The 23,549-nt window shown below is 40.1% G+C and overlaps 1 protein-coding gene across 1 annotated transcript in view; it reads left to right on the forward strand.

The window, feature by feature from the left end:
* ITGA9 (integrin subunit alpha 9) overlaps positions 1-17,796 on the forward strand; it is a 216,509-nt gene extending 198,713 nt beyond the window's left edge. Inside the window, exon 28 of the mRNA XM_068156889.1 lies at positions 14,821-17,796. Coding sequence (XP_068012990.1) covers positions 14,821-14,919 — 99 coding nt within the window. The 3' untranslated portion in view covers positions 14,920-17,796. The remainder of the gene's footprint in view (positions 1-14,820) is intronic.
* Positions 17,797-23,549: the final 5,753 nt, after the last annotated feature.

Consider the following 23,549-nt stretch of genomic DNA (forward strand, 5'->3'; position numbering starts at 1 on the left):
GCTGCAAGAGGACACATTGCTGCAGGTCAGAAGGCTGGAGAGTGGAGTCACAAACCTGGGCCAAAAACTGGCCCTGCACTTCATAGTAGAGATTATACGGATGTGTATATAGCTGTGGTGTAGATTATACATCTACTTCATAGAGTATACAAATTTATTATGGATTAAAGATTTAAAGTATTTTTATAGTCAGTTTTGAAGGTCACAGAATCACAGAATGTTAGTGGTTGGAAGGGACCTCCAGAGATCATTGAGTCCAAACCTCCTGCCAAAGGAGGATCACCTAGGGCAGGTCACATAGGAATGCTTCCAGGTGGGTTTTGAAAGTCTTCAGAGAAGGAGACTACACAGCCTCCCTGGGCAGCCTGTTCCTGGGCTCTGTCACCCTCACCATAAAGGGACTTCTCCTCATGTTGAGGTTAAACCTCCTGTGTTCCAGCTTGTACCCATTGTTCCTTGTCCTATCACCAGGCACCACAAAAAAGAGACTGGCACCTTCATCCTGATACCTACCCCACAGATATTTATAGACATTAACAAGATCCCCTCTCAGCCTTTTCTTCTCAAGCATAAACAGCTCCAGTTCTCTCAGTCTTTCTTCATAGGAGAGATGTTCAAGTCCCCTAATCATCCATAAAGTATATACTGGCCAGGTCAAAATTAATTGTGCTTTCCATTTGGAAAGGAGTTACAGCTGCTGATACCTATGTGACTGATTTCATATGGCCCATATGAAAAAGGAGCTAGATGAACTGTTGAAAATGTTCAAGATAAGAGGAGCAGCAGCTTTCACTGCTTGCCTCCACAAGAATCTGACTCAAGTTCAAGTCTTGGTCTCTACCAGAATTAATATAGTCCTTTGCTTCCTGGCTTAATCTTGAGACTTGAGTTCTTTTTCAAATAATTCTAGGGATCATTCCAAGTACACATAAAGAAGCTGCCATTTTGTGGCATGAAATCCTTGAGGGAAATTCTGAGTGACAGAAATGAATAATTTTAACTAAGCACCAGGCTTATATAGCCCTTTCTGCATGCAGATGTGACAGTGCAAAGCAAAGGAAGGTGCCTTGCCCCAGACTCTAATGGCAGGGACAGCAGCAAAAGTGAAGTTTTGTTAGCTGTGCTCCAGTGCTTTATCCATGGAGCTGTATGATAACTAAAGGAACCAATAACTTATGATTTTGTTTTAGAGAAAAGTGATTAAAAGTCTGCTAGTATCAGCCAGTATTTTATTTTCATTTAAGTCTTAGTCTGGAACACAAATGCACGTAAGTAATCCTTTGCACTCACTAGTTGCTATATTTATTAATGTCACTGGCGATTTTAAAGTTGTCTGAGATAAAACTGACATGGGAAAGTTGCAGTCCTACAGAGGAATCTGAATTGTCTGATTGCAAATATTTGTTAGACAAAATTGGCCAAGTAGAGTCATTCCTAAATTTTGTGTGAGGAAGTCAAAAAACATCATTGTCTCAGAAGTGTTTTAGTCTTTAACTGTGGAATGAAAGAGCAGATTTGAATTAAATGGAGCTTTGGCCATTTTAGAACAGCTCGTGAGAACTAGAAATTAACCAGGTTTTAGGACTGGAGTATAAAATAAATTATATTTTTATTAAGAAATTAATTAGGACTAAAATGTGGTCCTAGGAAGCATCTGTTCACACAAAACAGAGCAGGGGCTGGAGCAAACTCACTACAAGGAAGCTGAGCAGTGGCAGCAGTGCAGGGCTTGCTGGCAGCCTCAGTGTCTCAGCCCTGTGTGGAAGATACAGTCCCAGTGTGCACAGCTGTGCCCTGAGCGGTGCCGTACAATGGTCAGATCTTTGAACACACTGGTGTTTTGCAGACACAGTCAGCAGCTCCTGAAAGTTGCAGAAAAGTGTTAGAATACATGTAAATATTTCACGTTAGACACTGCTAGATTTAATGGTGTTAGCAGGAGTGAGATCTCGGTGACATTCCAACACAAAATCCTATTTTGAATTAGAATGAAGCTACTGTGCATACAGTAAGATAAGGATGGTAATTATTTCATTATTTGTAGGGCTAAAACTGCAGAGTTTAGGGGGTCCATCAATGAAATTGATCTTAAACCTCTGGTTATTTCACTTCACATAAAAGCTTATTTATTCACATGCATGACCACAGCTATATTTATGTGCACATAATACACTTTTCAGCTTGAGTTTGGTCAGGTTTTGACTGGCTTTTCTTCTCTATTTATTTTAGTATTTCATGTAGACACCATGTTTTCTCTAGTTTAAGTGTGCACAGATTCAGAGGGTGTGGACACCTTTGCCCTGGCTTACACAAGATGCCATTGCTAAGGCAGACCAGCAAGAGCTGCCCATTTTCCCCAGTTTTGTTGTGTAGCCCAGCATTGCTTGGTCTCCCCACTCATGCCTCGCCTGTGATCTCTTGTATACAAAAGGAGCAGGAGAAGTTCTTGTGCTGTTGCCCAGAGCAATACATTTTGCTTTTTACTGTGGAGATTGGGCTACACTTCTTTGGTAGCCTCCAGATGCTTGTGGAGAGTAGAGCAGGGGAAGAAGCTACATTGCTTCAGGCCAACTACCCATGTGCTAGGCAAGCCCGCAGTTTCACAAGCATTGTAAACAGTTCAGGAGGGAAAGGCAGTCACAGCTGTATTATTTTGGGGAGTACTGTCCCCCACACACTTCCCTCAGCTGTCAGGACTGCAGCCATGCATGGGGACAAGTTTCCCTTTGGGTAGAGAGGATTTATGCATTCATAAACTGGGAGAGAATTGGCATACAACATGCAAATGAAAACCTGAGGCCTGATATAACACAATAAATATTCTATTAATAATATCTGTGCTTTACAGTGCTGTGGGCTGAAGTTTCTATGTTTGAACTGGCTTGAGTTGTGGAGTGAATTATTCAATCCATATCATTTTAGATGAAGTGCACAGAAAGAAAAAAAAAATTATTTGTGTCTAGAGGATGTCAAAGAAGAGATGTGTAAGTGAATACCAGACCAGACATTTGGGCTGCTGAGTGATGTGTGGAGCCAGTTGTGGAAGTGATTTACAAACCAAAGATTTTTATATTCATTGCAATAACATTATTTTGTTTCTTTGTGGCATCTTTAACACAGGAGCTGGGCTCTAAACTTATTTATCTAGACATTAAGCTTCTTCCTGAACCAAGTCTGTCCCTGTGGTATCCAAGCTCAAACTTGCCTAAAATGAGGTTTCTCGCTCTGTTTTATAGTTTTTTGATTCCTGGGGCAAATAATTGATCTGTGGGTGTCCCTTATGTGATGAGACATTCTTCTGCTCCAAACCCTGCATTTTTGACAGGGTTGCAGAGAGAAGGACAAGCAAAATAGCAGCCACATATGTTGTTTTTTTCATTAGCCAGAGGGTTCCTGCTCTTCAGTATGTGCTAGACAGAAGGTTCATGCCCTTGTCTTAAAATGAGAATTTGAAGTTGTTGTGTGGGGTTTTTTGTTGTGTTGTTTTTTTTTTTTCCTCCAGTTTATAGGAGAAATATTGTGAAGACACTTCCGTCCACTGAACTGAGCTAGTGCAGGCTTTTTCCAATGAGGAGCATGAATCCTACCAAGTGCTGGACTTGCAAAAATCCTCATTGAAGCAGAGGCAGAATAGAATAGAATAGAATAGAATAGAATAGAATAGAATAGAATAGAATAGAATAGAATAGAATAGAATAGAATAGAATAGAATAGAATAGAATAGAATAGAATAGAATAGAATAGAATAGAATAGAATAGAAAGAATAGACCAGGTTGGAAGAGACCTTCGCGATCATCCTGCGTCCAACCCATCATCCAACACTATCTAATCAACTAAACCATGGCACCAAGCACCCCATCATGCGTGGATGCAGCTGCCTGCTCGCACTATTTTAAGGGACAAACTTTTAAACACAAATGTTTAATTATGAAAGGTGGAACTCTTTTTAAAAAAAAAGCCAGACAAATCCAAGCAGCATTTGGGCTTCTTGCTTGAAGAAGTTTGACTTTGTTCTGTGATTACCTAAGTGCCTGTGAAAGGACACTTGTATTCCCCTAAATGCAGTAGTTGCCATTGCCTCAGGTATTGTTTCAGCATTCAGAAAATACCTGAAACTGACTAAGGCTAAAGCTAACTTGAAATTCACCTATGTAGCAAAACCCAGAGTTTCCCCTTACTTAGGACCTCAAACATTAAGCCTTTTTACAATGGGCCAAAGTACACAGCTCACCATTTTCCAGCAAAGGAAAAAAAAAAAGAAAACCCACCCTCTGCACTTATTCTTTGCCAGTTATTTCTCTGTATCCTGTGTTACAAACTTGAAAACATTTTCTCTTCCTTTTATCTACAGCTCAGGTGGCAGAGGCTAACTGCCATTTCCTGACCAGTCCTTGTACTGACTCCCTTTCCTGTTGGCCAGGATTTTGTGTAATAGCCCTGCAATGAAATAAAATTGTTGTTTCTTTTTTTCTATTCTTCCACAGAAGTGCCTAGACATGTGCAGTTATGGCACAAAACCTCTCTGGATTTCAGCATAGGGGGAAATATGTATTTATATACTATAAAGAGGTTTTACAGATGGGGACAGAGAGATCTGTTGAAGCCGAATGACATTTCTTGTCTTTGGTGAAAGTTGTACCTATTCAGAGTTCACATGCTTCTTTCTTTCTCTACATACAATTCCAGGAATAAACCATTATTTACTCTGGGGATACTTTAAAATTAAGAATCATAATTGATGTTCTGATAAACAAGGCAGTTGGCTCTGCTTGCTGCGAGCATTTACCAGAGACTAGAGTAGGGTGTATTTCACAGCTCATAAAGATCCATAGAGATGCAGGCAGACAAGCCCGCTGCCCCAGAACTTGTTAAGTCTATACTTCTCCTTTTCTCTTTTCTCCACCATCTCTCCTCAGTTTAAACCATGTCAACACTAGTTTCTCACCATTTCTTCCAAGTTCCTGCCTAGCTTTGTTGTCTCATTTTTTGGCTCGTCTCATTTATAAAAGTATGACCCCTACCTGTAGGAACTGCATAGTCCGTTCCTGTCTGTCCATCAGAATTATAAAAAACATTACTCATTTGTGTTCTTTGAAATTCCTCTTTCTGTAGTCCTCAAATCATGGCATTCTGTAGAGTTTTTCTGGTAAAGTTTTCATTTTGTTGCTTTTGTTACCTGCTTATCTAGCTGCTCCAATGAAGTTGTTGTATGCTGTCTCATATGTAGACTTCTCAGGGGTACTGCTTTTGGGACATGGATTCTAGGTTTAGTGGGCCTGGAATTAGGGTTTTCAATATTTTCCTGTTATAAGTAATAAAAATGCAGTCAGATGTTAATTAACTTCTGGCATTCTGTGATATTATCTCCCAAATATGGATAGATCTTCGTTATGTGTAACAGCTAGGAAACCTTGAGGAGAGAATGGGACAGTGAAAATGATTGGTTGTCTGTGTAAATGGTTATGTTTTTTACCAAACAGACGTTAGGTGGATCATGTGAAACCTGTTTATTTTCTTAAAGAACAGTTACAACTGTGTTTTATTTTGTTTCCTTTTCCTGAACCAAAGTGATGTCACAAAATGTTTGTAGATGCTTTGTTTCTGAAGCCCCAAAAGGGTTTGTATTCCTGCAGCAGTTACTCAAATGTTGGGTTTTCTGCAGTAGACTTTTTGTGTGATTTGCTCTGCATTTTGAAATCTGACTAAATATTACAAGAAGGTTGAGTCTGGGCATGTATATTTGTTCTTGTCCAAGTAAATGGTTAAGATTGCAGTTGTAGCTGAAACACTGCTTTCTCCAGTGAGTTTTCCTACTGCCATCTAATATTTGTTCACCACTCTCAAGACCAAGGTCAGCAACATTTCAGTGGTGGTGTGTGTCCTGTACTTGTGAAATACCTCTATTATCTTTCCTGATAAAATGAGTTATGAAAATGTACGACAGTGAGGTTGAGAGTTCTCTGTGGTCTTGGTGTCCTCCAAATGGGAGCTATGCATGCCAAGGCACTTGGAGAACATCACCGACATGCCAGCTATGTTGCTCTCATCCTGGCACCATGTGAAAAAAAAACACCTTGGATCCACTGCTAAGAGAGAGGTTGGGTTGTGGTTCAGAACATGTTTTCTGAAAGAAGAAAGATAGCCATCATTTTCAGGAGCCCAAACCAGAAAAAGAGTGTAAGTGTAGACTGAAAAATTGCAAATAAGCACCTCAGTTTCCAAGGTTCCCCCTTGCTGGAACACAATATGTGTATTTGTTGGAAGTCGTTAGCATCCTTCAGACCCAAGTGCCAATAACAGAGAAAGTGTGACTTGAATAGTCTGAATTCTCTCTTCAAGCTTTGTGTCATGGTGGGAAATGCTGTATTATGAGTTACACCAGCCATAGCCATTTCCTCCTGCTTCAGCTAAACCCATGGAAGTAACTTATCCTGATAATAATGGATGTAGTGCAACTTCCATTAAAAAATTTTTGGCAGGTAAAATATATCAAAATGTGATTGCAAAGCTGCTTTTTATTGATTCCAGAAATAGTTTTTAATGTTTAGTCTCTGGATTTCAAAGCCAGAAATACTTCAGTAGTTTTGGGGTTTGTATCTGTGTTGTGTTTTGGGGTTTTTTTTTGCCTTTGGAGAGGAAATGGAAAATGTGGATTGAGATATCTCTTACATTAATTTGACTTTCAAGAATCATATATCTAATTACTATCCTATTCCCTGCTGGGATTTAAGAAAGCAGTAATTTGTCCAGACATATCTGCAGCAGACATTGTGTTCTTTTTGAGACTGAGAATCGGAGATGAACTTCAGATGATGGTTGTGTTCATTCTATGACTTTTTTTTAAAATAAGATACTTAGTAAAATTTTGCAATAGGAAAGAAATCTTTAAACTATTTGGAAGTGTTTATAAGTGTTCATGTTGGCTAATTTGCTTTTTGATTGCACTCATAAGTATACTGGTAACATCTGTCATGCAAGTTATTGTATACAGTCGCCATCCTGCAAGTTCATGCTTCGATTAAACTCAAGTTACCAGAACATAATACTGAAAGATGTTTAGAAGTCCAGTCACACAATCACAGAATGGTAGGGGTTGAAAGGCACCTTTGGAGATCATCTAGTCCAGCCCCACTGCTTAAGCAGGTTCACCTAGATGAGGTTGCACAGGAATGAATCCAGGCAGATTTTGAAATTCTCTGGAGAAGGGGACTCCACCACCTCCCTGGGCAGCCTGTTCCAGTGCTCTGTCACCCTCAAAGGAGAGGAGGTTTTGCTGGAATTCTCTTGATTTTTGAAGTACTGTAAGTACTAAGTCCTAAACAAAATATATTATTCATGCACAAATTAATCAAATGCTAGGTGCATGAGTTGTGTCTGAGGCAAATTAGCTCTTACCTGCATGGTAAAGATTTTCTAAGAACTACGAGAACTACTAGGTGCATTGAAGTTAGCTGAACAACTGTGGGTTGCACAAGAAGTGGTTAGAGAAACCAGGCTGGGCTTCCTATTTAGGGTGAAACACTTTAGAATCAGGGTCAATGGGAAAGCATGTTATATTAGAAAAGCACTAAATTAGATTACCTGCTCTGATGGAGTCCCTGCTTGCAGTTATCTCTTTCACACACCTAAATGCATCTTTTCTATGCATGCACCTCTGAATTGCCTATCTACTTGCAGGTACCTAGCCTTAGTGATGTGTTTTGCAAATTTGTCCTTCAAGCTAGAGACAGAGCATTTGGTTAAATTAATGCTTTATTTAATGACCACTTGAGTTAAGTTGACGAATTGACTGACTGCTCTTTGTGTGGGGGGAAAAAAAGGCACTACATTTTTTTCTTATTATTTCAATATTACAAAGGAATGGCCTCATAAAACATATTCTAAGATGTACAGAGAACTACAGACCTTCACCTGAGGTATCTACAGTAGTATCTTAAGTCAGTTAGGATATGTAGAAGAACTTTAAAAGTTAATTTTGTGTGCATTGCTAATTCTTGTCTGCCATAGCAATGTCTGTGTGTTGCAATACGTCGGGATCAGGCACAGATGCTAGATATCAAATTCTTCCACAGTAGCTAAACAAAGTGTTTGTAGAGGAGAACTTGTCTTTGAGCAAGCTGCTGAATTTCTGTTTGCTTCAGTTCCCCAGATGCTTAATATATGTTAAAACATTGTGTGTATATGCAAAGAACATACCATGTGTGTATCCATACACACCCCAGCCACTTGTGGAATGGTGATATTTGAAGTATGTGTGATGTTTCCTTGAGCAAATGTGGGACCTGCATTACAGGAAGGTTAATGGATTTGCCTCTCAAAAAGTCAATGAATGACTGAATAATCAAAGCCAGACCACTTGAGTGCTCATGAGCTTACCTTAGCCACACTATCATCCTGCCTTCTAAATATACAATTTCTCCTTTAACCACAGGCATGACATGTGGCTGCTTTCCAAACATGCCTTTTCCTCACAGGGGACCCAGGCAGTAGCAGTTTGCTGGTCCTCTATGGAAAAGCTGTTACACAATATCTGTTCATGACCCCTCTGTACCATGGCAAGGGTCCTCTAATTGAGAGGAAGGAAATGATGCATCCTTTTGGAGCTGGTGGCTTGCCAGAATTATCCGGGGCCATGTGAACTGAAGTGCAAAGTGTTTTTTCCTGCTTTCTTGGCAATAGTAGAGATGCACTTAATAACTAGTGATCGATCTCTGCATGGGGAAACACTCCCTAATTCCAATGTCAGAAGCACTGCTTTAAAAAGATTTGGGGTGTTGCTGCTTTGCTAACTAACTGGTGGCATCTTGCTCAGAGTGAAATTCCCAGCCCCACTTTGAACCATGATTGGCTGCATATTTTTCTAGCTATGGTGCTGTTTATGGGAAGGGAGAAGTGTCTAAGGGGCATACACCCAAAAAAGATGAGGAGAGGATTAATTGTTTCAGAAGGGCAAGGAAATTAATACTTGGGACCTCTGCCTAAAGAGTTGTAGCAGTAAAAGATTCATTATGTAAATCCAGACTGTTCATCAGATATGTCTGGATAGGGCTTATAGCAGATGAAGCAACGGTCTAATAGAAGAAAGACAGCTTGCGATTAAGACACTGAAACCCAAGTATCTTATTGAAGCCTAGCTTGATGGGAGATTTCTTCAGTGGCTCTTAAATTTTGTTTTATTTCTTAGTTACACCTGTATGAGTACTTTTTTACTTTCAGTTTGTACTGTGGTCAGTAACCTTCATCAGATGATATCAGCAAAGCCATACTGAGAAAAATCAATATGTTTGGGTGAAATGTAGTACCTCGGTGTATCACAGAGAAACAGTGAAAAAAATTTACAGACTGTAGCAAAACTCTTTGATAAAGTGTTGGATTCTGTTTGAACATTGGTGTTCACAGACATTCTCCATTCCTAACTCAGTTATAGTCTTGAAACAATACTGTAAATTAAGATATCAATTTTTTAAAGCAGTGCATAAGTGCTCATATCATTTTTTTCTCCTCGTGGATGAGGTTAACTACAGTCCACATTTCCAACTATTTGCCTTTTTATTTGAGAGTGAGCCTTGCTGAGCATGATAAAAATGCCGTAGACACCCAGCAGTGATGCTGTTTGCCCCCTGATCTGCTTTGTTTTTTCCCAACTGCAGATCAGATTTTATTTTGTAATATTGTCGCTCTTCAAACATAATCCTTCTAATTGGCAACCTAGGGAGATAGCCACAGGATGGTACTTCATGAAAATGCTGGCTAAATACTTATTCTTTTGGAATTTAGAAGAATATGAACTCCAGTAATTCAGTGATTAGCCTCTGGATGTGCAGAATGTAGTAGCAGAAGAAAAAAGAAAACAGCAAACCACCAGACAATTTATTGTCATGTTGATTCAACACTCTGAAATCTCTTTGTCTGAGTTTTCAGTTTGTGTGATGAATGCAGTGTTGTGTCAGTGTTGACTTACCTGTCATTTTTAAGGGATTTAAACCTGGCATGACAGTTAAAAGCAGTTGTGTGCACTAGTGAAAGAGACTTTAAATACTCAAGATTGAATAAAAGGACTTGACAGTGCTGTCACATGGTGAGAAATAACTTCAAATAACAGGTGTAATTCCCCAGCCTACAAGTAACAACAGATTTTCTGTTGCTTTATTGTTCAGTTTTGCCAGGAACATGCTTTCTGCTCAGCACAGACTGTAGATGGCAGTAATGCTGTGCCAGAAAAGGGTGCATGGGCTGGAATAACTAAATTAAATGGTTGTGTTTAAAACCTACAGATGGTTTCGGGTTTTGAGTCTAAGCCACCGATTTATAGTGACTGTAGTGCTTAAAGCACCTCCAGCAAGGACTGGTTAGTTTTTGTCACTTCTGGCAAAGACCAGGCCAGCTTTTTCGTTCTGTTTTATTTGGTTCTGCCTGAATTTGTTTGGATTTGCTGAAAAGTAAGCAGACATTGCTGCAGATTGTCATGGCAGATGTGAAACATGACAGTTTGTGGATTCACACGCAATTTAGATGCTTACTTCCTTCCCTGGTGTGGGACATGAATCCATTGTGAATGACACTGATAGCCCCAAGATTTCAGCACTGTCCCTGTATTCCCAAAGTCTTTCTCCTCTCTGTTTGCATACAGAAGAAATTAATTAGAACATGGTGCCCTTGTTGTAGCTGTTCCCCTCTGATGGAGGTCCATTAGTGTTAAAAGTAAAGTATGGTGCACGGTGAGCAATGTCCCACTCCTGAGAACTTTCTTTCAGCAACACCTACCAAAAAGGCCATAATTCAAGATGACCTCCTCAGACTTCCCTAATAATTTTCACCCAACTCTGAAATGCTGACTGTAGCTGACACTTTTCATTTCTTTGGTGGCTGATTCCTCTTCTTGCATTATAAACCTTCAGTTTCCCATGGTACTCTCTCCTTACCTCCTGTAAATATGCTCTTCTGATGCACTTCCTCTCATAAGTGCCTTCCCCAGGCAGAGGTTTACTGATCAAAATATTATCATCAGTCCTTTCCTTGAATGTGGTGGTGGTGTAAACTCACAGATTGATTGATACGGTCACAGCTCTGGACTTGGGTATTCCTTTGCCATATACCTACAGCACTATGTGTGTACACCCCCACACATAATGTATGTCTGTATATGTGGAAAGCAAATTTTGAGAGAATTAAACAATATTAGAGACTCATTGCCCATGAAACACAGGCTGGAAACCATTGGCACACTGTAAACACTCATTCCATAAATTAGATCATGGCAATACTCCTGTTAAAGCTGAGGATCCCTCCTCCTCTTTGTGCTTGAAATCAAGGACTGAGTTCCAGCAGTCCTGTCCTCACTGGGTGTTTGGAGTTCCCTTAAGAGCTCTGCATTAGCTACAGAAAACAGATCATCTGGTGTCATTTCTGCCTCAATGACAAAAGAGCCACTCAACCTCACATTGCATGAATTCTGGTCCAAGTGTCCTCCTGCTTATTACCTCTGTATCTCCTCACTGTATGGTGAAGTAACTTGTTCTCTTCAGCTTGCCACAGGCACTTATCAGCCCTCACCATATGGGTTAATATTGCTGTCATTTTTAATGTAATCATCCTATTGTAAGGAGGTGGATATGGGAGTTGTGTAGTCTCCTGTGAGACAATGACTAGGTTGTGATTTCTTCACAGCCATTGCCCCAAACCTCCATTCTGGTGTTGATAGGGACCCTATCAGCTGAAATAGAAATATGTTGTGTTAATAGTAAGGAACAGTATCCCATAACAAGGCACATCATTGCCTTTCAGGGATGGGAAATATATCTAACCTCTGGTGGCTACTTTTAAAAGTCTTTTTAAAAACCTTAAAGTCCAACTTCTCCTTTTTCTTGCATTTGATTTAGGTCCTCTACAGAATTTTAGATTATCCTACCATCATTTGTATCAAGAAAACACACATAGCTCTGTAGTGGAATCTCTTCTAGCTGTAGAATTTTGTGCTTTGTTAATATTTATTGTGGTCTTCAGCTCACTTTCTTGCCCTCCTGGAGATATGCAAAAGCATGCTGCATCCAGTAAGAAAACAGTAAAACACCAGAACTATCATAACTGCCTTTAAAAAAATAATTCCTGAAGCAGATGTTCACAAACAGACAATTTTTATTAAAATAACAGTGGGAAGGAGTTTGCTTTTGTTTGTTTGGCCCTCGAGGAAATTAAAAAGCCTTTGTACAATTTTGAATATACCTTCCAGACAGGATTTTATTGTACCAAGGATGTGGTTGCATGAAGGATGGAAACCTTAAGGGTTTAAAAGTTGTTTTTAAAAGCTAGAAATTAAACTTCTCTTGTTAATCTTAGGAAACAAAGTCCTGTAGCAATTTTCTTTTCTAATGTGCAGAACATTGAGGTCTGTTATAAGAACTGATAATACAAAAAATGGCACCCACTTGTTCCACACATCTGCTCCCTGAGTGTATATAAGGAGGGCCTGCAGATTCCTCTGACTAAAATAAGTACCTATGATTAATCCTAGTGGGGCAGAACATCAGAGGAGCAGCAGCTTCATACACTTTTTTTTTTCTTCATTACCTATAAACTAATTCAAATTTAGTATAGAGTAACTTCTGGAGTCTCCTTTGCTCCAAAGTATGTGGCATCAATGGTAAAATTTCACTGGGATTTTATGATGGTGCTGCCTTGAGGATGTCTTCTCAAAATACATCATTTGCACTGCTATAGCTTGTAGGTAAAAGTAAAAAAGTTGCTGATAGTAGTATTTTTGTGCTGAAGAACCTGCTACAGCAAGTTTGAAGAATAGGGAACTAGAGAAGCTCTTCTTCAGTGCTCTTTTCCTGAACCCTTTTGTACACTGTTCTGAAAGATGCTGGGAGGTGAGGGAGACACAGCCCTCCAAAATTCAATAGTGTCCCTTTTGTGAGGTGGTTTTTCAGAACAGAACCACCATTGTCCATGACATTTCATGTACTGACCAGCAGATAAAGTTTTACTCATGACAGATGGAACAGAGACTATGCCCACAGCCTGGGGAGTACAATCAAATGACTTTTTCGGTCTCCTTTCACTAATTTGTGGGGGCCTCCAGAAGGTCATGGGTCCTTTGTAGAAGTGAGGCTATAGGCATTTATGTGTGTATCTCCCTATTGTGTATTTATAGAGTGATTGTAGGTGAGCATGTAACAAACATCTCTGTGCTCATCAGAGTACAACTGTCTCCAAATTAACAGCATACCTCAGGGCTGGGGTCCACAGTTATATAAAAACAGGGGTTTTAATAGACCATGCTGTAACTTCTCTGTTCTTTTCATGGCCTGTGTCTGGTGTCATGTTTTGTGAATTCAGGGTGTAGCTGGGAGCCCTGGCAAGGAATCATAGAACGGTCTGGGTTGGAAGGGACCTCCAAAGGTCATCATGTCTAACCCCTAACCTGGGCTTTAGGAAGCTTGACTGCAGAAGCATTCTTGGCAGCTTGAAGAAGCTGCCTTTGAGACCCCTGTGAGGTAAAATGTACTCGGAGAAAATTAAAATTGCCAAAGAACTGAACCTAAAAAGCCCAACTTAACAGAAACTCATCAGTGACAAAACAGCACAAAATATTCCTACTTATGGTCGATTTGGGAGTAAAAGATGGCAATAACTGGTTGATAAAGGAAGACTAAAGCATTATGTTTTGCCCAGCAGGAGTAAGAAAACAAGTTTAGAGTGGTAGGAGTTACATAAATGTTTAATTATGATGAACAAAATATTGATTCAGTGGTCTCCATAGTGCACTGGTAAGTTTGAGAAGTTATTCTTGAATGCTTACCAAAGTCTGTTATTAAAATAATTTTCGTTAGTTTGAAATACTTAAACCCAGAGATTTGAGGGGGGTTTATCCAAACTGAAATGAAAACTGCTTGGATTTTTTTAACTATGTCCAAGGGTTTCAGAAAAAAGAAGATATGCAAAAGTGATTATCAGCCATGCAGCATCTTGAAAGCTTGTGGAGGAGTTAATGTTGACACTCTGCATTTTGCAGGATCAGGCTTGTATTTTGCTTCCTGAACTACAGATTACAGGACGAAGAGCAATGGGACAAGGGAAATCATGTAGCAGGAAAAAGAGTCTATAGCTACTCATTTCCTTCAAAATATGTTAATATAAATGGTCCTCAAATAGATCTAAATTCAGGTCTTAAAGTGCTTACTGGCAGGAAGAGGAGTTACCTGAGGCTGCGCAGCAGTTCTGGAGACAGGTATACCAAAGCAGCATCAGAGTTCCTCAGAACGGTGGTGGAGCATCCATGACAGTCAATATACCATGCTGGCTTTTCAGAAGGACTTCTTATGCAAAAGACTGCTAGTTGGAATTTGGATGCTGGGAGATGGGCAAAGAGTACTCCTCTGATCTCTGTTGTTTTGTGCAGTTGTGGGCACTGAGAGCGCAGTTCATAAAACTCTGGCAAGATATTCTCAAATGCTGGCCTTTTTTTAGCTTCAGATCCAAATTTTGCATTAGTCTTTGTCTGAAACCAATAAGCCTGTATCTGCTGCTTCTGTTTGTTAGAAATACTCGAGGTACATTTTTTTAAAAGTCACATTTCATGCAGGAGAACTCTGCCCTCAGAGCAGTTCATCTATAAGGAGCAGAATACTTGTGAAGATTTTGGGGGCTGGTTTGATTTCATTTATATTGATGTAAACAAAGAACTCTGATTCCAGACTGACACTAGGGGAAATTCAAGATTAACACCTATGCATTTTTCTGCACACTGTTTTCTGACAAAGTAAATTTCAGCTTCACGATCCTGTCACTTACCACTGTCATCTCTTCTTGATTTACAGATGGGCTTCTTCCGCCGGAGGTACAAAGAAATAATTGAGGCCGAAAAGAGCAGGAAGGAGAATGAAGACAGTTGGGACTGGGTCCAGAAAAATCAGTGAACTGGCCATGAAAACTAAAGCCCAGTCATGTGGCACGCGCTTGCTAGCCTATAGGTCCTGCTCTCGTATCTTCCATATGTGGAAGAAGGAATCTTCTCCAGATTTTTCGGAGACCCTGTTGATGCTGTGTCTTTATTACTCCAACAAACTAGGGAACATATCCTGAGGCAACCACTGCGGCCATGTCAGGTGACTGGAGCGATTTACACTTCATTTAAGAGCTGAACTTTGAACTTTGGTAACCAAGCTGCAGTGCAGAGCAATATTTATAAATCCAACTATGTGGTATACCCTCAGGGGAAGACTGTTACCTAAAAATATTTTTTATAAATATAAGCTTTTTATATTGATTATGTCTTTATATTTGTATCAATGTTTTATAGTTTCTATTGAATAGCTATATAGTTCACTCAAGCACTGATATCTGGCTAAATCCTTGGAAATACGTATATGTATATATAAATCCTATTGTACTTTTCAATGCAAGAGAGAAAAGAGAGATTTGCAGATAAAAGTAGCTGAAATCCTCATATGCTTAATTCACAAGGCTTGGTAATGTTATGTATAGACCATTTCATGGCAATAAGCCAAAGTCTTTTCACTATCTCTTTCTTTCAGTTGAATTTGGTGTTTGATTTGTAAACTAAGGAATCTAAAGAACATTAAAAAAACTAAAGAGCATTAAAGAACTAAAGAACATTACGCAGATATGATGTTCTGTATCTGAGTCTGTCCTTTACGGGCCTGAAGGGGAGAGAATGAAAACTCTTCCTCCACAACATGTAGCGTGACTTGTAGCTTGCTTTGGCTCACAGAAGAGAGCATCACAGAATATTTTCCTTTGGGAAGTTTTTTTGGTGCAGTCTGTAGTGCTTTGATAATGGTCTAGGACCGTACAATTGGTATACCAGAAGGATATAACTGGGCCAACTACTATGGCATTGACAGATCCCTTAGAATGAAAATAAAAAGAAGAAATAGAGCCATGTGAATGTTAAGGAGTGTTTTTAAACTACTGTTAATGATTGTGATCTGTTGCTATCAAAGCAAGTGATAAATTGCTGTCAGCTATGAACATTATGCCTGCCTTGTGAATTTTAAACACGATTCATGAATTTGTTTATATGACAATTTTAAGACAGATAAGTAGATACAAGGGTTAAATTGCCCAGATCTTTAAATCTTGAAATTCCCTATCTGGGTGTTCCAAGTACTGAATGTTATCCTTCCTCAAGCATTAAGAAGGAAGTTTAGTCAAGGTGCAGACATTACCAGATCTCAGATTGCCACTTTGTTCACTGGTCATTCCTTAGCAAATAATGTGTTAAATTAGAACTTCAGTTGTAATTAATTCAACCATGTTTCTTTAAAAAACTCTTGAATTTCCTGAATAGAAATAATGGAACTCTGTAATACTTGGGTTTAGACTCTACTTGTACTTTGCACCTTGTGTAAATAAGAAGTAAATGTCATGTTGGTATAAAATCTATGTAAGGGAAAGAAGGGTCAAGCCCTGTGGTAGAAGGTGAAGGGGAAACAGGAATGAATGGATTCAGGATGTCTTTTTCCATAAGGGAAAGGTGAAAGAACTGCTGAAAGTTTGGAAACTTGAATTCAGAGAACATGAAAGAAATGTGCATGAGAACAGGTCTTATTCTTGCTCTTCCTTGCCAAATTCATCATAGCTTGAAATTTTACAAAATTAACCAGGTCCATATTCCTGTTTGCTTTTCTTTCCCCACACTGACATTAAGTGTCTGCTATTACTACAGTACTGATCAATATTTATTAACTTAAGTCTCTGCACCCATTAGGCAGAAGATGGGTTTTAAGTGAATGAAGTGTATTGACTCAACCTTTGACAAGAAAAGCTATTAGCCTGTTCAGTTATCTTTCTTAAAGCAGTCATTGGTGAGTTGCAGATTTCCTGTACCAAGTCATCACTTAAGCCAGAATCTGAAAAAAAAAAACCCAAAACCAAACCTACTGAGGCAAAATCCTGTTGCAACCACATGTAGTGAACTGTAGTGAATGCAAACACAAAAGGCTGATGGCTTTGACTGCACTGTGGTATTAGAGTTCGTTCAATGCCTCACAGTGTAATATTCAGGCATCAGATAGTTTGATAATATGTAAATTTATAGAATCATAGAAACAGTCAGGGTTGGGAGGGACCACAAGGACCATCTAGTTCCAACCCCCCTGCCATGGGCAGGGACGCCTCACACTAGAACTTAATCTATTTCTTCTGTTGCTGAAAAATATCTGACTGGCAAATAGAAGACCGGGAGGCTGAGTCACAGCTATGAATAACAAATTGCTTAAAATATTTGCTGAAAAAAAAAAAAAAAGTGATTTCTTTAGCTGTAAGAATTTCCAAGACCTGCCCTCTCTAAAACTGAGCCCCTCAAAAAAATTCAAAAGTAAATTTGCTGATAACAATAACTCAGGTGACAATGAAATAGTTTGCGGATTTAGCTGACATTTGAAGGTTTCCATCCAAAAGGAGGAAGGGAATTCACTTGGAAAAGTTGAAATGCCTCGTTTCCAATTTTTTAAACAAAAATTTGCTTTCAGATCTGCCAAAATGCTTCAATACAATATTTGAAAAATTGCAATTAGTTGTTCTTTGGAAACATCTGTTTAAAGTACATGACAAAAAATGTATAGAGGTAAAGCATCCGTCTAGTATTTTTGTGTTGGACATTTTCTTGGTTACTTTTGTTGGGATTTGGGGTGGGGTTTTTTGTAGTTTGAGTATTTTGGGGGTGTTTTATTGTTTGTTTGGTTGGGGGGGCATTTTGTTGTTGATTTTCTGTTGAATTTTTTTGGTGTTTTTGATTTTGGGTTTGGTGGGGGGGGTTATTGGTTTTTTTTGTTGGGGGTTTTGTGTTGTTGGGGGGGTTCTGTGGGTCTTTTTGGTTGCTTTTTGTTGTTGTTTTGGAGTTTTGTGGCTCAAGGCAAAAATGCTTCTCTCATTGGGTTAAAGTAAAAACCAAATAAAAGTAAATCCCATTTGATTAAGCCCAAGCACAAGTCATCACTCTGTGAAAATCCAGTGATGTATTCTTGGAATCCATGAATTCTTAGTATCATCACTGTTAGGTACTCAGCAGTTCTATATGCCACAGATGCTTTTGGGTTTATATATATACCAGTTGGTTGCAATCAGTTTCAAACCCCCAAATCCTATGAAAATGTAATATAGTTTGAGAATGTGTAGGAAATAGCTGTGCAGTGGATCTGATGTTTGGTTTGGGTTTTGGTCTTTTTAACTAAGAAATCATAATAAATGTAATTGTATCAAAATCTAGAGACATGGTTACTTTGGAAATCGCTTCTAAGGCTCTGGAAGGTCTCATTTGTCAGCTGCTTGTTAGTTCCTTTGTGCTGTGTTGCTTGTGCAGCACAGCTGTGAGTAGCCATTGCACCAGTTCTCTCCTGTTACTCCATTTCAGGACAAAGTCTTGGACAACTTCATTGAAAAATTTACTGAATTAGCATTGCTCTGTTCTTATTTTTGTATTTTCAGTGTGCTCACTTTGCACTGGCTCTAAACTGTATGTGTGGCAGGGCAGAAGCAGGGCAGTAACATTTTCAAATGCATCATCTGGCACCTGAGATCTTTTTGTTTAAGCCCTGAAGCTTGCAATGTGCAGAGTGTCTTCTAGGGGGTAATACCCTTGAAGTTGCTTTTAGGGTAGGAAGAAAGCGGGGTGGTGGGGGGTGGGGTAGGAGAGAAGTAAGGAAAAAATTGACTTGATGCAGAGTCCATGCTGTTGCGACCCCATTTAATTTCTATCCTGAGATCAAGAAGGTCACAGTCATTTCAGAGTAGGCCACCACAGCACAGAGCTGCATTTCACTTCCCAAGAGCTGAAAGCATTTATCCCCTTTCACAGCACATTTTGTGACCTTTTCATTTGAAAACCAAGGGGCTGCTTGTGGAAGTGAGTTTCCATCGGTTCACCACAAGCAAGACCAGGGCTAGCGTATTCTGAGGCTGTCACCAGTATGCTGTGGTTCTTGGGCATTGTTTTTTTCTGAACCTACCTAGATTTTAATTTACTCAATGACCATGAAGAAGTCAGCAAACTGTAGAAAATACCAGAGCAGCCTCTGAAGTTACCTCACAAGTCATTGGATTATCTGAAAGAGAAATTGTGCTGAATGTGAACTCCAAGCCTGTCAATCCTTTCGTCTCTAGGAGGCACAGGCTTTCGCAATGCCGATCAGTGTGGAGAATCCTCTGTGCCTTGAGACACAAATAGGAAAGACCCAACATACAAGTGCAGGTAACTAGGCTTGCTGAAAGCAACTGTTGCACAAAGGTTGTGTTTGGCAATATTTAGTGCTGACTTTAGTACTGAAGTCTTCTGTCTGTGGGCACATTTTGGAGACTTGCACAAGTGTAGTATCCGTGTGGTGTGGGACTATATGGTATTGCTTTCACTAGAGGATTAAGGGAGTCATGGAACTAATTTCTGCCTTTGTCTAAGTTCACCCACCGGCTAGGGTTTCTTGGATATAAATGCAAGTAGGATTTGGTTCATTTAGTGTGCATTCGTTAAACTGGCATGAAGACTATAACTGCTTCTGGAGCATGGTTTGCGTTCACTGTAGGGTACCCGCACCGTTGGCACACCTTTTTCTTAGAATGTCACTCCCTATGTATTGTAAAATTGTATGTTTCTTTTTGTGAACTTGTGGTTGGAAGAATGTGTTCACTCTTACTGATGTCACCTGTATTTAGAAGCTCGTGTTCACCTGTATTCTAATTCACTTGCACTGTTTTGGAAATGTCAGGTTTACAAAAATACAACTTCTTTTTTGAATAAAAAGTGGCTGTAAAATTATCCTAATAATATCATCTTGTCACTTATTGTCCTTGTCTAGCTCAAATGTTTTCCTATGAACTGAGTGAGACCTTTTCTCCTGTATGTTTGAGTTAAATGGTATGCGCATGTGTTTACCTGTGTGTGGGTAAGGGACATCTTTTATTGTCATTCTATAACCTGTGTAAAATCAAGCTATTTGGAGTCTATATGACTATAACTAGCTTGGCTACAACCTTGTAAAACATGGAAATTATATAATAGCAGTGGGAATTATTTCTACTTCAGCAGTATTGCCTTATCAATATCACATTAAACCCCAAGCGGTGGTGATACTACCCCGTGATGAGTGTCACACTGTATATCTTGAGTTCTCTTTCACTCTGCACGAAATTGAATGAAAGTCAAATTATTCAGCTTCATGATTTTTTCCCCCTACCAGTATTTATATACTAAACAATATATTTGAAAGGTTTTCTCCAGCTCTGTGCACCCCTATGCTTACTTTGTCCAAGGGAGTAGAAGCTGGATAGAAGCAGTAAAAGAGCTGACTGATTTTTATGGCGGTGATGCACCTCCTTGGATTTCTTACACCTGTTAGAGGTCACATTGACATTTTCTCCTCATTATAGGGTAGGTGAGACCTCTGTGGTAAAAATATGAACTGACCTGAACCTTCATTCTAAAACAAAATGGGAAAACTGAACCTGAGATTCCAGGTTCTCCCTTTCCTCATCTTCAGTTTCATTCTATTGTGGTGGTCGTTTTTTGTGGGGCTTTATGGGGGTTTGGGGTTTTTTTGTGTGTGGAGACTGTCTGGTTAAGTATTTAAATGCTCTGTTCTCCATCCACACAGAACTACTGAGCTTCCTCTGTGTTAGCCTGTCAGCTAAATATCTGAGAACAGGCTGAGCAGAGTTAAGACCTAGTCTGTGACTCAGAGGTATTAGGAGAGGCTCCAAGCAGATGTGGGTCCTGGCATGTAGGTAGCACCCTCAAAGTGAAAACAAATGTTCTCAGTGAGGAAAGCTTTCTTCAAGGGAAAGAAAACATCATTGGGCAAAAGTAGTAGTGGGAGGATGCTGCAGAGAGGAATGCAAAGCACAGTTTGCTGTTGGAGATTAGTGGCAGCTTTAGAGCATCAGAAGTTAAAATAATAAGCAGAAACGTGTAGATGTACGAATGCCTTTTTGTTTCTGTGCAGGAGCTTGTGGAAGCAGGTAGTGGCCGCTGCCGCCTGGGGATGGCGATGGCTGAGGTAACAGTGCCCTCTGTGGGGCTCGCTCCCCTTTCTGGTGCTTAGTGAGCAAAGACCAGCAGGCTTCATACTGTCAGATTTTGTGTTGTCTTCCCCCTAAGAGGCTTTTAAGAAGCTCGCAGGACTTCTGTGGCAAAATGATTTTGTTTTAGGGAGCAGTTCCCAAACCTTCTGTAGATTTGTTTCTTCCAGATTCACCAAGAAGGAAAGACCTAATGAAGCCTCACCTCTAGTATTGCTCTTCTCCAAGCAACTTGTGACAAGAGGGCATGGCCTCAAGCTGGCCAGGGGAGGTTTAGGTTGGATGTTAGGAAGCAGTTCCTCATGGAAAGGGTAATTAGACACTAGAATGGACTGCCCAGGGAGGTGGTGGAGTTGCCATTCCTGAAGGTGTTCAAGGAAAGACTGGATGTGGCATTTAGTGACATGGTATGGTTGATGTGGTGGTGTTAGAATAGAATAGAATAGAATAGAATAGAATAGAATAGAATAGAATAGAATAGAATAGAATAGAATAGAATAGAATAGACCAGACCAGACCAGGTTGGAAGAGACCTTCAAGATCATCGTGTCCAACCTATCATCCAACACCACCCAACCAACTAAACCATGGCACCAAGCACCCTATCAAGTCTCCTCTTGAACACCTCCAGTGATGGTGACTCCACCACCTCCTTGGGCAGCCCATTCCAATGGGCAATCACACTCTCTGTGTAAAACTTCCTCCTAACCTGCAGCCTAAATATCCCCTGGTGCAGCCTGAGACTGTGTCCTCTTGTTCTGGAACTGGTTGCATGGGAGAAGAGACCAACCTCTGTCTGTCTACAACCCCCGTTAAGGTAGTTGTAGACAGACAGGTCACCCCTGAGTCTCCTTCTCCAGGCTAAGCAACCCCAGCTCCCTCAGTCTCTCCTCATAAAGCTTGTGTTCCAAGCCCTTCACCAACTTTGTTGCTCTTCTCTGGACACACTCCAGCAAGTCAACATCCTTCCTAATCTGAGGGGCCCAGAACTGGACACAGTACTTGAGGTGTGGCCTAACCAGCGCAGTGTACAGGGGCAGAATGACCTCCCTGCTCCTGTTGGCCACACTGTTCCTGATGCAGGCCAGGATGCCATTGGCCATCCTGGCTGCCTGGGCACACTGCAGGCTCATGTTCAGCCTACCATCAACCAGCACCCCCAGGTCCCTCTCTGTCTGGCCGCTCTCTAGCCACTCTGACCCCAGCCTGTAGCTCTGCACGGGGTTGTTGTGGCCAATGTGCAGAACCCAGCACTTGGATGTGTTAAATCTCATGCCCTTGGACTCTGCCCATCTGTCCAGTCTGTTGAGGTCCCTCTGCTGGACTTGATGATCTCAGAGGTCTGTTTCAGCCTCAGTAATTCTGTGATTCTGTGAAAGGAAGATATTCTTCTTACCATGGGACAAAATGTTCATTTGTTAGCAGGCGGCTGAGCCTGGCTCATATAGGACTGCAGTTGGTCTGGCATTTTGACTTCCAGTGCTGGCTATTGGCCTGCTCCTAGGACTGGACACCAGAGGAGCTCCTCAGCTACATCTTTTCCATTTAGTAGTGAAACACCCCATGAAAAAGAGAAAAATTACTTTTCCTCCCATCTTTGGGTCTAGTAGGGTTGATATTGACTTGCTTAGTTCTAGGTAAGTAATTTTGATTTAATTCAAATTTTGAGTGCCTATAGCACACTAGATCATTGAGTCCCAGAACAGCTCAGGAGAGAGTGTTGTGGCAGTCATTAAAGATACAAAATAGACCTTTTGGTCCTCTGGCCCCAGCTGGGTTTCTACTAGAATTAGAACAACCAAAGGAGTTATTATGTGAATATTCACATGCACAAACAGATTTAAAGTCATATAACTGCTCAGTCCTGCATATCTGGTATTTTCAGTGGCTGCAAACGGAGATTTTATTTGCAAGTAATTTTGACAGAGGTAAGGGAATGAAGCATCTTAACAAAGGAGATGAAATTGGTTGTGGGTTTCTGTTTGTTAGTTTGTTGTTTTGGTTTTTTTCATCTATTAGCCATGCTGTAATTTCTTGTGACTGTCAGAAAGGATTAATGCATGGATTTCCAGTTCATTTCGTCTTTGCTTTTGATGTAGTTAGTGTTGTTTCAGTGCCTGAACTTCTAGTGTGCAGTGTTTTGGTAAGTTAACCAGCAGTTCAAGAGTTGTAAAGAATCAGAAGTTAATGAAGTAGTAACCCTAAGCAAAAGTTTCCCCATGTATTTGGATATGAAGTATTGACTTTCCTGAAAGGATTCTTGATTTATGCTAACTCAAGTGAGAAAGGGACTCTAACAGACTCCCTTGAAGCTGAAGGACACACATCATGAGACAAGCTTTGCACTAATCTGCATAAGTGGTAATGTACAGTAATTTCTGTCATTTAAACAGTATTCCTCTGGGTTTGCTATCTGAGAGCTGTGTAATTCAATCCTAATGATGCTGCTTCATGCTGTATTCATGAAGAGAAAAGGAAAAGTAAGAAAGATCACTTCATCCAGCAAAGAGTCTAC

Source organism: Melanerpes formicivorus, unplaced genomic scaffold (genome assembly GCF_026170545.1).
Source record: "Melanerpes formicivorus ecotype bairdi unplaced genomic scaffold, bMelFor1.0.p_v2 SCAF_35, whole genome shotgun sequence".
NCBI classification, from domain to species: Eukaryota; Metazoa; Chordata; class Aves; order Piciformes; family Picidae; genus Melanerpes; species Melanerpes formicivorus.